The 12,044-nt window shown below is 55.0% G+C and overlaps 1 protein-coding gene across 1 annotated transcript; it reads right to left on the bottom strand.

Moving 5' to 3' along the window:
• Positions 1-1,527: 1,527 nt before the first annotated feature.
• COX4I2 (cytochrome c oxidase subunit 4I2) lies at positions 1,528-11,175 on the bottom strand. Its single transcript, XM_012755230.2, has 5 exons — positions 11,116-11,175; positions 10,035-10,116; positions 8,014-8,178; positions 3,648-3,779; positions 1,528-1,762 (listed from the first exon to the last, which is right to left on the bottom strand). Exons 2-5 carry the CDS (start codon positions 10,114-10,116, stop codon positions 1,626-1,628), a joined length of 516 nt encoding a protein of 171 aa, XP_012610684.1. The 5' UTR covers positions 11,116-11,175; the 3' UTR covers positions 1,528-1,625.
• Positions 11,176-12,044: the final 869 nt, after the last annotated feature.

The following is a 12,044-nucleotide window of genomic DNA, read 5'->3' as shown; positions in this document are numbered from 1 at the left end:
TGACCTTCCCAGTGAGATGCTGAGCTTTGCCAGGAGAGGGTGCTGGAGGGGACAGTTCTAGGGGAAGAGAGGCTGTTCCCTGGCTCTGTGTGTGTGTGTGTGTGCATGTGCACGCATGCTCACGCCCACACGTGTACACAGGCGCTGTTAGCAATGCAAGTGTGTGGGGACATCTAGTGGTGATCTGCCCGGCCACGAGCCCTGTGTGCACAGCCTATGAGTGACCTTGCAGCTCCCTGGCCTGGGGCCCACCTGCCCGCCACCCTCCAGGTGCAGATGCCTCAAGCTTTCGGCCTCACATCTGCAAACGTGCCCCACGCCACCCACTCGCCAGCCTCAGCTCCCGTGGTCCTCTGAGGGTTGTTTCCTGCCTACTCAGTGACTAGGGACAGGCTCTGGCCCTGGCAACCTGCCCAACTTCTCGCCGTCCAGTGGGCTGCAACCCCACTTTTTCCAGCGAGGTCTGAACTCCAGCTTGGGGAGGGCACCCCCCAAGTGTATTCCTTAGGTACTACTCCAGGATACCTTTCGAGGGACGCTTTACATCTTTATAAAGCTTCCCAGGTAAGCTTAATAATTTATTATGTTGAACTTCCCCTGTTTAAGTCCCCATGTGGTTTCTGTCTCCTGGTTGGACTCAGACTGACCCAGATGCTCTGAAGTCGAGGCTGTTCCTACCCGACCCTCTTTCCTTCCCCCTCCCACCCACTCCCGCCCCCTCTCTCTTTTATCCCTCGCAGGCTTTACCCCCAACAAACCTCTTTGCATGGTTCATTCCTTCTTGGCATTTGTTTCTCAGAGGACCCGAACTGACGCAGCTTCCCATCACACTTAGAATAAAATCCCATGAGGCCCTATGTCCCCTGCTCTGCACCCCAGGAGCAATCCTATTCCCCAGCACACATCTCCCTGGCCTCCTCTCCTACTGCTCTCTGGCTCAGTCCCTGTGGCCTCCCTGAAATGCCACAAACACACAAACCAGAATCCCACCTCGGGGTCTTTGCACTTGCTGTTCTGTCTCTGGCACCAGGCTTGTTCCCGTATCCCGCTCAGCCCTTCTCCAAAGTGCCGCCTCCTCTAGGGGCCTCACCCACCACCCCAGCAACCCCCTTACCCTGCTTCGTGTTGATCATTCTTTGTACCACTTATCACCATGTGACATATGACTTCTTACACTTATTTATTCATCTTTCTAGCTCCTTCCCCAGAGGAATGTCTCCTCCATGGTGCATCCTGGGGCCTGGATTATGGATTAGTACCTGGTACATAGTAGATGCTCAATAAATAGTTATTAATTGACTCCAGAAAGGCATGCCCTTGCCTTTGCTCAAGCCACTCCCTCCACCTGGAATGCCTTCCCTTCTCCCTCCTGCCTTTCCTAGTCCCCCTAAGACTCAGCCCTAGCCCCGGCTTCTGCAGGGAGCCCTCCCCAGCTAGCTGGGCCCTGAGCCCTGGCCGGTGGCTTGCTCTTGCCCCCACCTACTACAATACCTAATTTTAGGTGCCAGGTAAAGTCTGAAGTGCAGGTTAAAGGCAGAAAAGAACAGACCAGCTTTACTGGGGCTGAGGGGCGGGGAAGGCTCCAGCCAGGGTGGCGCTGCAGGGAGACAGCGGGGGCGGTGGAGTCACTTCTTCCACTGCTTCTTCTCGTAGTCCCAGCGGGAGGCCAGGCCTTGCACGGGGTTGGCCTTCATGTCCAGGATGCGCTGGAGCTGCTTAGCCTTCCACTCGTCCGTCAGGGTGATGGGCTTCTCGGGGAACACTGCAGGGAGGGCATGGGGTGGGGCAGGGGTGGCTCAGGACCCTGCCAGGACCTCCAGCCACAGGGCTGGGTGCCCTGCACCGAGGAGCTCCCTCCACCCTGTCTGGGTCCCCACCGGATGCTCCCCTAAAGCATCACTGCAGGGACTTCCAGGCTCTGATCTCAGCTTTGCCCCAGACTCGCTGTGGGAACTGGGCCAAGGTCCTTCCTCACTCTGAGCCTCTGTCTCCTTGCCTACCTCTGTGGCCAGTGATTTGAAGACCGCCTGGATCCAAACCCCAGCTCCACCCCTCCCTTGCTGCATGACCTCGAACAAGTCACTTCACCTCTCTGAGCCTCAGTTTCCCTACCTGTCAAAAGCAGGTCCTAGCCACAAGAGTTGTGGGGATGGAGTATTTGTAAGGCTACTGGCATAATGTTGGGCAGATACTAAACACCATGAGGTTACATGTTACCCACTCTAATTATAGTTATTAAGTTTGCTCCCACTCTTTTGTTTCCTAAGCGGGTCGGGGGTAGAAGGTAGATAGAGGATGTTCACTTAGAAATTCAGCTTGGCAGGGGGAATACTTAACCCAAAGGCTGAAGCCCTCACAGAGGCACTTTGGGTGCCTTGACGTGTGGGTCAGGGAAGACTTGGGGGCTGGAGCTCCCAACACCACTCACAATTTACTGCCCAGTCCACCTGGCTCTGGAGCTGACTCAGCCTGCCTCACCTCCACCCCTGCGCCTTTCTACCCAGGGGGTGGTCAGGAAGAGAACAACCTTTATGAGCACCCATTTTGTGCCAAGCACTGGGCTAGACTAGTCTTTTTCCCAAAGACTCTCATTTCACCTTCATTCAAGGTAGGAATTCCCATCAGATTTCTACAGAAGAAACAAGGTGAGGCCACGAGAGGGAAGTCAGTAACGCAGAGACTGCCGGCTTTTTCTCGATATCCTCTCCCCTTCCTCTAGAGTAGTGGTTCTCAAGCCCAAGTGGCGTCAGAATCACCCAGAAGGCATTAAAATGAAAATCGCTGGGCTCCACCCCAGTGTTTGACTCAGCAGATCTGGAGGGAGCTGCATATTTGAATTTCTAGCACATTCCCAGGCAGTGCTGTTGGTGCAGGGAGACATTTTGAGAACCACCCTTCTGAAGCAATAAAGGTATTGCTGGGCATTTGGACTATTCAACTAAAGACTACACTTCCCGGCTTCCCTTGCAGCTAGACAGGCTCATGTGATCGTTTCTAGCCAATAGCATGTGAGCAGAAATGGCATGAGCAACTTCTGGGCCTTAAAGAGGAGGGTGTCTTCCCTTGGCCCCTTCTTCTTGGCTGGAGTGTAGGCTCGATGGCAGGCGCTGCAGCAGGCCCCTGTGTGTCAGGATGGAAGGTGCATGTTGAGGATGGCAGAGTGACAGGACAGTAGGAGCCTGCACTGTGCAGTACCCATATTTGTCTGATTGCTTCTCTGATGTTTTTTTGTGTGAAAGTAATAAACCTTTATCTTGTTTAAACTCTTATGTGTTGGGGACTCTTTGTTCCAGAAGCTGAAATAATATGCTGAAAAATACAAAGTTCATACACAGACAATAGAAACTACACCATTCGTGGCTATATGCCAAGCACTGACCTGCAGCCCGTTCTCATTAAATCTTCACAAGAGCCCTGAGATGTGGGCATTTACTATTCCCATTTTACAGATGAGAAAACTGAGGCCCAGAGAGGTAGACTCCCTACATTCAAACACAGGCAGCTACGATTTGCCTGTCACCCCACCCGACTCTGGGGACTTTTCTCTTCTGATGAGTACCAGCATGGCTCTCTTAAGAGTGTGGCTGGTGGCTATGGCCATGAGGGCCTGGGCCGGGCCTGCAGCCAGGTGAGGTGTTGCCACTCACTGTAAACCCGCTGCCACCAAATCAGCAGAGCCGCGAATCCAAAGAAGAAGAAGACACAGCCCATCACTGTCTTCCACTCGTTGGAGCGACGGTTCATCTCCGCGAAGGTCTGGTGGAACTGCAGCCGGTACACTGAAGGCAGGGGGGTGTGGGAACGGGCCTCAGGCGCGTCCACTCCACGGACCTTGGGCCAGCTCTTGACCCCAAGGTTCCCTGGCCTCCCCGTCCCTGCACCAGATGCTGTTCGTTCAGCTAATTCTTATTGAGCATCTACTGTATACAAAGCATGGCCAGGAACTAGGGACACAGCAGTGAATGAGCCAGATGAAAATTCCCTGCCCTTGTGCAGCTTAGAGGGGAGATGATGGCAAGTGCTTCAGACAGACCGTGGGCTACTTCAGTTAGGGTGGCCAGAGAAGCTCTCTCAGAGGGGGTGACACTGGAGTTGAGGCTTGAAAAATCAAAGGGAGAAAGTCAGTGAAAACTGGAAGCGAGTGCAAAGGCCCTGAGGCAGGAAGGGGTAGAGAGGGGTGGCTGGAAGGCCAGTGTGGCTGGGGTGCAAGGAGCAAGAAACAAGAGTGCGGCAAGTGAGGCAGCAGCAGGAGTCGGACCACGCAGGACCTTGTCAGCCTCAGTGAAGAGTTCGGATTCATGCTAACAGAACCGGAAAGGCGGTTCGGATTCATGCTAACAGAATCTTAGGCGAGGAAGTGATAAGACTGCGCTTTTATTTGAATAAAATCTTTCTCGGAACTCTTCCTGACCTTTGCTCCTCTCACACAAATGAATATTTTTATTCATTTGTTTTCTTATTTACTGCTTATCTTTCCTTCTGAATTATAAGCTTCAGTTCATCGCTACAGTGTTCACATTACCTAAGTTCCCTGTTACATTCCCAGCACCTACAACAGTGCTTGGCTCAAAGGAGGCCCTAAATCATTATTTCTAGGATGAATGAGTGAATGAAAGTCCTGCTGGAGATTCCCAGAGAAATCAGACAGGGTAGCAAAGAGATTGGACTTGATGGCGAGAGGCACAGCAGGCTGAGAGATCTGCTCACAGAAGGGCACAGACATGGGGAAGTATCAGTACAAGGCGTATTCAAGGAAGGAATAGAAATTAAGCTGGAGTTTGGGGGAGTTTTCTTTTTTTTAGACAGAGTCTCACTCTGTTGCCCGGGCTAGAGTGCCGTGGCATCAGCCTAGCACACAGCAACCTCAAACTCCTGGGTCAAGTGATCCTCCTGTCTCAGCCTCCCGAGTAGCTGGGACTACAAGCATGCGCCACCATGCCTGGCTAATTTTTCTATGTATTTTTAGTTAGCCAATTAATTTCTTTCTATTTTTAGTAGAGACGGGGTCTTGCTCCTGCTCAGGCTGGCCTAGAACTCCTGAGCTTGAGAGACCCGCCCGCCTCAGCCTCCCAGAGTGCTAGAATTACAGGTGTGAGCCACCTAGCCCGGCCTGTTTTTGCTTTTTATTTATGTATATTTATTTTGAGACAGTGTCTCACTGTGTTGCCCAAACTGGAGTGCAGTGGCATCATCATAGCTCAACTTCAAACTCCTGGGCTCAAGCAATCCTCCTGCCTCAGCCTCCCCAGTAATTGTGACTATAGGCATGCACCACCACGCCCAGATAATTTTTTCAATTTTTGTTGAGAGTGGGTCTTGCTTGGTTGCCCAAGCTGGTCTTGAACTCCTGGGTTCAAGAAATCCTCCTGCCTCCATCTCCCAAAGTGCTGAGATTACAGGTGTAAGCAACCTCACCCAGCCTTTTTTTTTTGAAGAGAGAAAACAGCCTGGGCAAAGACCCAGGGCAAGTGTGGGAGGTGCAGGCCACGTTGGCAGAACAGCCAGGACCCAGACCATGGAGGACTCAGGGCCCTGGAACTGTTCTGCTGGGGGACTCCCTTCCCCGCCTCCCCCAAATGTCCTGTCCTTCAAAGCCTGGGCCCACTCTACCCCCGCAGGAAGCCTGCATGCACAACCTCACCTGCCAGCAATTCCCTCCCTCAACGGAGCGTCTCCCAGGATACTCAGACTCGCTACGTGTTTCGCCACCTAGAGCTCCTCAGACCCACCGGAGAATGACCTACCCAATCCCGCATGCTCTGGAGTTCGGCAGACCCGGCCAAGAGCCCTAGCTCTACCGCTGCTGGGTTCTGAGCCCTTGGGCCAGTTGCTTCAGCTGCCTGAGTCGTTGTTTCCTCATGTGTGAAATGGGGCAATGACTATCAATAGCTAGGGCTGGTGTGAGAGGAAGGGGGATCATGCATGTCATGTGCTTTGCAGGGTTCCTGGAACCCAAAGAGCACTGAATAGATGTGGCTGATGTCATTATTATTAATACTCTAAAACAACCGTGCAGGCGTCCGCCATCTCCCACCTAGACCACCCTCCTCACCGTGGACCTCCTGGCTGTGGTCCCTTCAGCCATCCTCTCGAACCATCAGAGCCTCACAGATTGAGACTAAGGAAATGAGGTCTAGCTGAGTTGTCCAGTGGTGGGCAGTCTGGGAGTGGCACAACTGCCCAGCAGTGAGACTTTCTAGCTCTTGGACCAAGAGGATCATCAGGTGAAAAAGCGAAGTGTGGAAGAGAGGCTGGGCAGAGAGGGAAAGAGGAACTACTTCTACATGCAGGGCCTGGTAGATTCTGTCTGGAAAAACACACAAGAACCTGGTCACCAGGGGACTTGGGTAGAAAGGAGACTGACTTTTCATTCTTCTTTTTTTTTTTTTTGATAGTTTAAAAAATGTTACCATATGTGCATCATCCCTTCTCAGTCTATTAAATAAATATGAACATAAATAACTAAAGGAAAAGCAAAGCTGGCAACAGAATTCCTTGGGGAGAGGAAGTGCCTTGGGTTTTAGCAAGACACGAGGGTGGGTGGTTTGGGGTGAGACAGTGAAATCAACCATGGGAAGGAGTTTGGATTTCCACAGCGGGCGGGAGCTGTGGGTGTGAGGGGGCCCAGGGAGCAGAGAGAACGGAAGTTGTTGCGGGGGGCGGGGGTTGGGTGTTGGTGACAGCGGGGAGGCCAAGCCAGCAGAGAGAAGTCAGGGCCCCGGCACCTCCATGCCTAGTGGTCAAAGGAAGAGCTATCTGCTCAACTCTCATGCTGTCTTGTAACTCCCCAAGCGTCCCACCAGATCTTCAGTGGAGCATGTGGTGTAGCAGCTAAAGGGTGAAACCCCTGGTGCCAGTGTGTGTGGGTTCAAATCCTGACTCCACCCCTCTCTAGCTGTCGAACCACCACAAGTGACTGCACCTCGCTCAGCCTCAGTTTCCTCAACAGTGAGCTGGTGCGAGGACCGACCTCCATAGCGGCGCCTGCTGCCTGGTAAGTGCGCGGTCAATATTAGCGTTCGTGCTTATTACCGTCTTGCTTTGTGGGAGTGACATTTGGGGAAATGAGGGGAAGGGGGAATGTCCATTTCTGAAATGGATGAAGGGAAGAAAGCCCAGGGGTACGTGTGTGTGTGTGTGTGTGTGTGTGAGGTGGAGAGAGACAGAGAGATCCGAGAGCAAGGAAAGGAGCTGGGGGGGAGGGGCTGGGCATGCAGGTTCGCAGCTGGGGGACAGAGCCTGGCTTGCTCACAGCGTGTTCCCACCATATTCCCAGGGCCTGGCATTGTAGCAGGTGCTCAACAGGTTGTCGAATGAATGAATGTGAGAAGCATGAGCCTTTCCCCACTGGGAATCCCTTGAAACTCTGGAAATCAGGTGGGGCTCCCCATTTGTGGAATGAGAATGAGTCTCCAAATATCAGAGGAGCACTCTGGTGGGCACGCCATGGGCCACACATCCCTCCTGCCTCCCGGGGTCAGACCCCTCCTCCCTGCCCACCTACTCACCTGCCTCTCGCTGTCCCATCCCCCATACCACTCAGTGATGCCAGCACCCTCTGCACTCTCCTGCTCTGACACCCTGCCCCATGCTGCTCCCACTCCCTGGCAGCACGCTCCTCTTCACCCTTCAAGGCCAGCTGGAACGTGACCTCCTCTTGGAGGCCCGCCAGGATTCCATCTCACAGACCCTAAACACGCCTCATCCTAGCCACGTATCCTCTATTCCAATTATTGGGGTCTCTGTTGATTTCTGCCACTGGACTAGAAGCACCATGAGGACAGGAACCACCCTGGTGATCCACCTTGTGTCCCCAGCATCGCCTAGCATCAGGCTGGGCACAAATAGCTGAGTGAATAAAAGAATGAACAAAGGAATGAACTTCATGCCTCCATGTGCATTTGGCGTCTGGCAGTCTTGGGGGCCTCTCTCTGCCCTCTGCTCCCTGACAGGCCCTCCTTTCCAAAGTCACCCCGGCGCACTCTCCCCAGCCATCCCCACCCTGCGACCTACGGGCCACCTTCTCGGCGTGGCTCAGCTGGGTCCAGCTGCCCTTCTCCTTCTCCTTCAGGGCCCGCTGCTCAGCAGTGAGCTCGGTGCAGAAGGGCTCGTCTGGCATGGGGTAGGAGCGCTGGGCAAAGTAGTTGGCGTAGGGCGGCATCCTCCGCTCGCTGGGGGCTGTGGGCACAAGAGAGGGGGGACCTCAGTTCAGGCTGCCCCGGGACACCATACTCTGTCTCTAACCATAACATCAATATGCAGGGCTGGCCAGGCGTGGTGGCTCACGCCTGTAATCCTAGCTCTCTGGGAGGCCGAGGCAGGCGAATTGCTCAAGGTCAGGAGTTCCAAACCAGCCTGAGCAAGATCGAGACCCTGTCTCTACTATAAATAGGAAGAAATTAATTGGCCAACTAATATATATAGAAAAAATTAGCCGGGCATGGTGGCGCATGCCTGTAGTCCCAGCTGCTCTGGAGGCTGAGGCAGGAGGATTGCTTGAGCCCAGGAGATTGAGGTTGCTGTGAGTGAGGCTGACGCCACGGCACTCACTCTAGCCTGGGCAACAAAGTGAGACTCTGTCTCAAAAAAAAAAAAATGCAAGGCTGCGTTCATTGAGCAGTAACTTGTGCCAGGAGACATTCTAAAGCCTTCAGGTGGGTTGACTCTTGTACTCCCCATCATCTGAGCCAGGTGACATCATTGTCTCCATTTTACAGACGAAGAAACTGAGGCACTAAGGACGTGGTAGAATTCACAGAGTGAGGAGGAGCAGAGCCACGGCTGCAATTCAGCCACTCTGGCTTCAAACCCCATGTTCTCTATCAAGTCAGGCATGGTAATGCACTCTGCACACACCTTTTTTTTTTTTTGAGACAGAGTCTCAAATGGCACTCTAGCTCTGTTGCCCGGGCTAGATCCTCCTGCCTCAGTCTCCCGAGTAGCTGGGACTACAGGCATGCACTACCATGCCCAGCTAACTTTTTCTATTTTTAGTAGAGACAGGGGTCTCCAACTCCTGAGCTCAAGAGATCCTCCCGCCTTGGCCTCCCGGAGTGCTAGGATTACAGGCATGAGCCACCGCGCCTGGCCCTGCACCTGCCTTAATTTATGTGATCAGGGGCATATTTCATGGCTTTGGAGTCAGCTAGGTGCGAATCCCAGTGCCACCTCAACTCAGCTCCAACAAGCCCCTTACCTTGCTGTACCGCAATATCCTCGCCTGGACGGTGGGAACGAGAGAACCTCCCTCGCACTCCCGTGGGAAGCTTCCAGGGAATACTCTCAGCAGCCTTCCTGCCGTGCTAGGCTCACAGAGGACCGCAGGAAGTCACACTGACTATCAGAGGTCGGTTTGCTACCGGCCTCCATTCTGGACGCTTTCCCTGATGGCTAAGCCTGCAACGCCTCCTGTGGGTATCTGGGGTGCCGTGGTAAGTCGGGGCACTAAGGGGGCCTCGGTAAATGTTCTGTTTATTGACACTACAGTGCTGGAATGGCCTTGGGCAGGGAATCCCGGCTCTTCTAATACCTAGATCTCTGGGCCTTAATCTGTTCATCTGGGAAATGGAGACAACAGCCAGGCATCCACCTCACATGGTTATTGTGCCGTCCGAATGTGTTAATCCGTGTAAGATGTTTATCACAGCTTGGGGTACCTAGTAAGGGCTCAATAAATGTTATCGTTAAATGTCAGGAAGGCCCTTCTGCTATCCGGCTGAAGTCTCTCCTGCTTTAGGTCTCCTTCTTCTGACTGCACTGATACCAAGGTCTGGAAAGGGGGATTCCAGGGTCTAAAGGTTCTGTCAGCACACTAGGGGCCTGAGGTTCGGGGGTCGGGTCCTAAGGAAGGTTAGAATGGAGGGGACAGCTGTCTACTCACCCTGTGGACTCCACTTCCTGGAGGAACTTGGCCCAGGATCAAGGGGTGGGGTCGGGGCAGTGGTGTGGGAGCAGGCCCAGGGAAGGTGGCACTACAGGCAGGTCCCCTGCCCCTGGCTCTGCAGTTCCCTTGGCGGGAGGGGGCCAGGCCTTACCAGAGCCTTCTAGGCTGTGTTTCCCTCGAGTTCCAGGTCCTCCTCTTCTCAGCACCAAGCTCCAGGCAGCTCTGGACAGCATCTGGGGTGGGGGGTGGGGAGGTGTGGATGACTTCTGTCCCCACAGGGGCCTCTGCCCCCAAACCTCAGGGCCCAGACTTGAGAAGCGCTCTTTCACTGGTGTGGTGGCAGTGGGGGGCCAGGGTTTCAAGGTCACCCTCATGCCCCTGACCCCTCTAACTCTGCTATCCCCGTGGGGGTAGCTAAGGTCCTAGACCTCAGGTCACCATCTTAGAAGTGGGAAGAGACCTAGCTCTTGGGTAAGGCTGGGGTCTGGGTTCTGGTGCCAGCGCCCGCTCAGCCTGGCCGGGTCGGGGAGCCCCCCAGTGGTTTGTGCCCCAGAGGAAACTGGGTGGAGGTCCAGGTAGGGAGGCGGCAGGTCCTGAGGCTCCCTTCGGTGACAGGGCCATCTGCAGAGGTCTCTGCGCAGACAGACGCGCGGGCCCCCACCCCTTCCCCCCTAATTGGCTGCCTACGTGCACACACAGCCTGCGGCCCGGGCGGGTGGGGGAGAGGGACAGGCTCAGCCCTTCCCCCAGCCCCCAGGGAAGGCTCACGGCTGGCACCCATGGGAGGTGTGGAGGGGCTTTAGAGGACAGGACTTAACTGGGTCATAGGGAGGGAGAGGGCGACACATATGGGGAGAGAAGGGGGCACCCCACTTCTGAAAAGAGAAAGGGGCGCTCGCATCTAGGGAGATAGAGGGGCGGCCAATAACGAGAGCGAGGGAGGGGCAGACCACAGGTGCTAAGTGCGAGGGGGCGCCCCGCACATCCGGGAGACAGGGGCTCCCCATCAGGGATAGGTGAGTGGGAGAGGCCCCCAAGTAAGGAGAGCAAGGGGGTAATTTATTTTGGGAGGCAGAGGATAACTCCCGGGGAGTCCTCGACTCCGTCCCGTCGGAAGCCCCCAACCCTCTGTGGCAGGGACCACGGGGCCCTGACCCGGCGGCAAAGCTAGGAGACCGAGCTGGATCCGCGCGCGGCTCGGCCGCGGGGCGCTGCCCCGCTCGCTCACTCACCTCTCCCGCGAGCGCGACCCGGTCCGCCGAGGGAGTAACGCAAGCGCTGCGGACGGACCAGAGCGCGGGCGCCCGCCCCCGCCCCCGGGCCCGCCCCACACCCTCTCCCGGGCCGCCCCCGCGTGGGAACCGAACGTCCTGCCTGGCCCAGGCGTGGGATCGCCGGGCCGCGTCCCCGGGGGCGCCCGGCCCACGGCGTGGGGGCAGGGCTGCACAGCGACTGCTGCATCGATTTCCCCTCCCACCCGGGTCCTGCCACTGGAGACCCTAAGCTGACAGCGTCAGTCCCAAGAGTGGGACCTCCACTGCCCATTGCTGTTCCTTCTCCTGGAATGCTCTTCCGGCCTCTGCAGACGCAAGTCTTGCTAACCATCCATTCAGCCCGGGCCGATGCCTCCTACCCAAGAGCATCTGCTTCAAGCATCGAGCATTTGGGAGCTGGCCTGTGGCTACTACCAATCCCCCCACGCCCCACCTGCACCCAGTCAGAGGTGAAGAAGCCTCCCTCTGGGGCTTAAATCTTAGCTGTGTGACTTTCAACAAGTGGACTAACCTCTCTGAGCTCTTGTTTTCTTTTCTATGAAAGGGAGCTAATGATAGTTCCTACCTCACATTTCCTACCTTACCTGACTGTGGCAAAGACTGAATCGGTTAATAGAAAAGCACATTTATTCAAGAATTATTTATTAAGACGTACTACCATTGACATTGAGTATGTGTTGTGCATACCATGCTAAATGCTGGGGGACATGGAGCTGAACAAAACCAGACACAGTTCCTGCCCGTACAGGGCTTATAGTCCAGTTTCAGGTGGAGAGAAAGGCCTGTGCAAAGGCCCAGGGGCAGGAAAACACAGAGTGTGTTCAAAAAACAGAAGAGAGAAATGGCCGGGCGCAGTGGCTCACACCCATAATCCTAGCACTCTGGGA

The sequence above is a fragment of the Microcebus murinus genome, chromosome 16 (genome assembly GCF_040939455.1).
Source record: "Microcebus murinus isolate Inina chromosome 16, M.murinus_Inina_mat1.0, whole genome shotgun sequence".
NCBI lineage: Eukaryota > Metazoa > Chordata > Mammalia > Primates > Cheirogaleidae > Microcebus > Microcebus murinus.
This window is presented reverse-complemented; position numbering and strand designations above follow the sequence as displayed.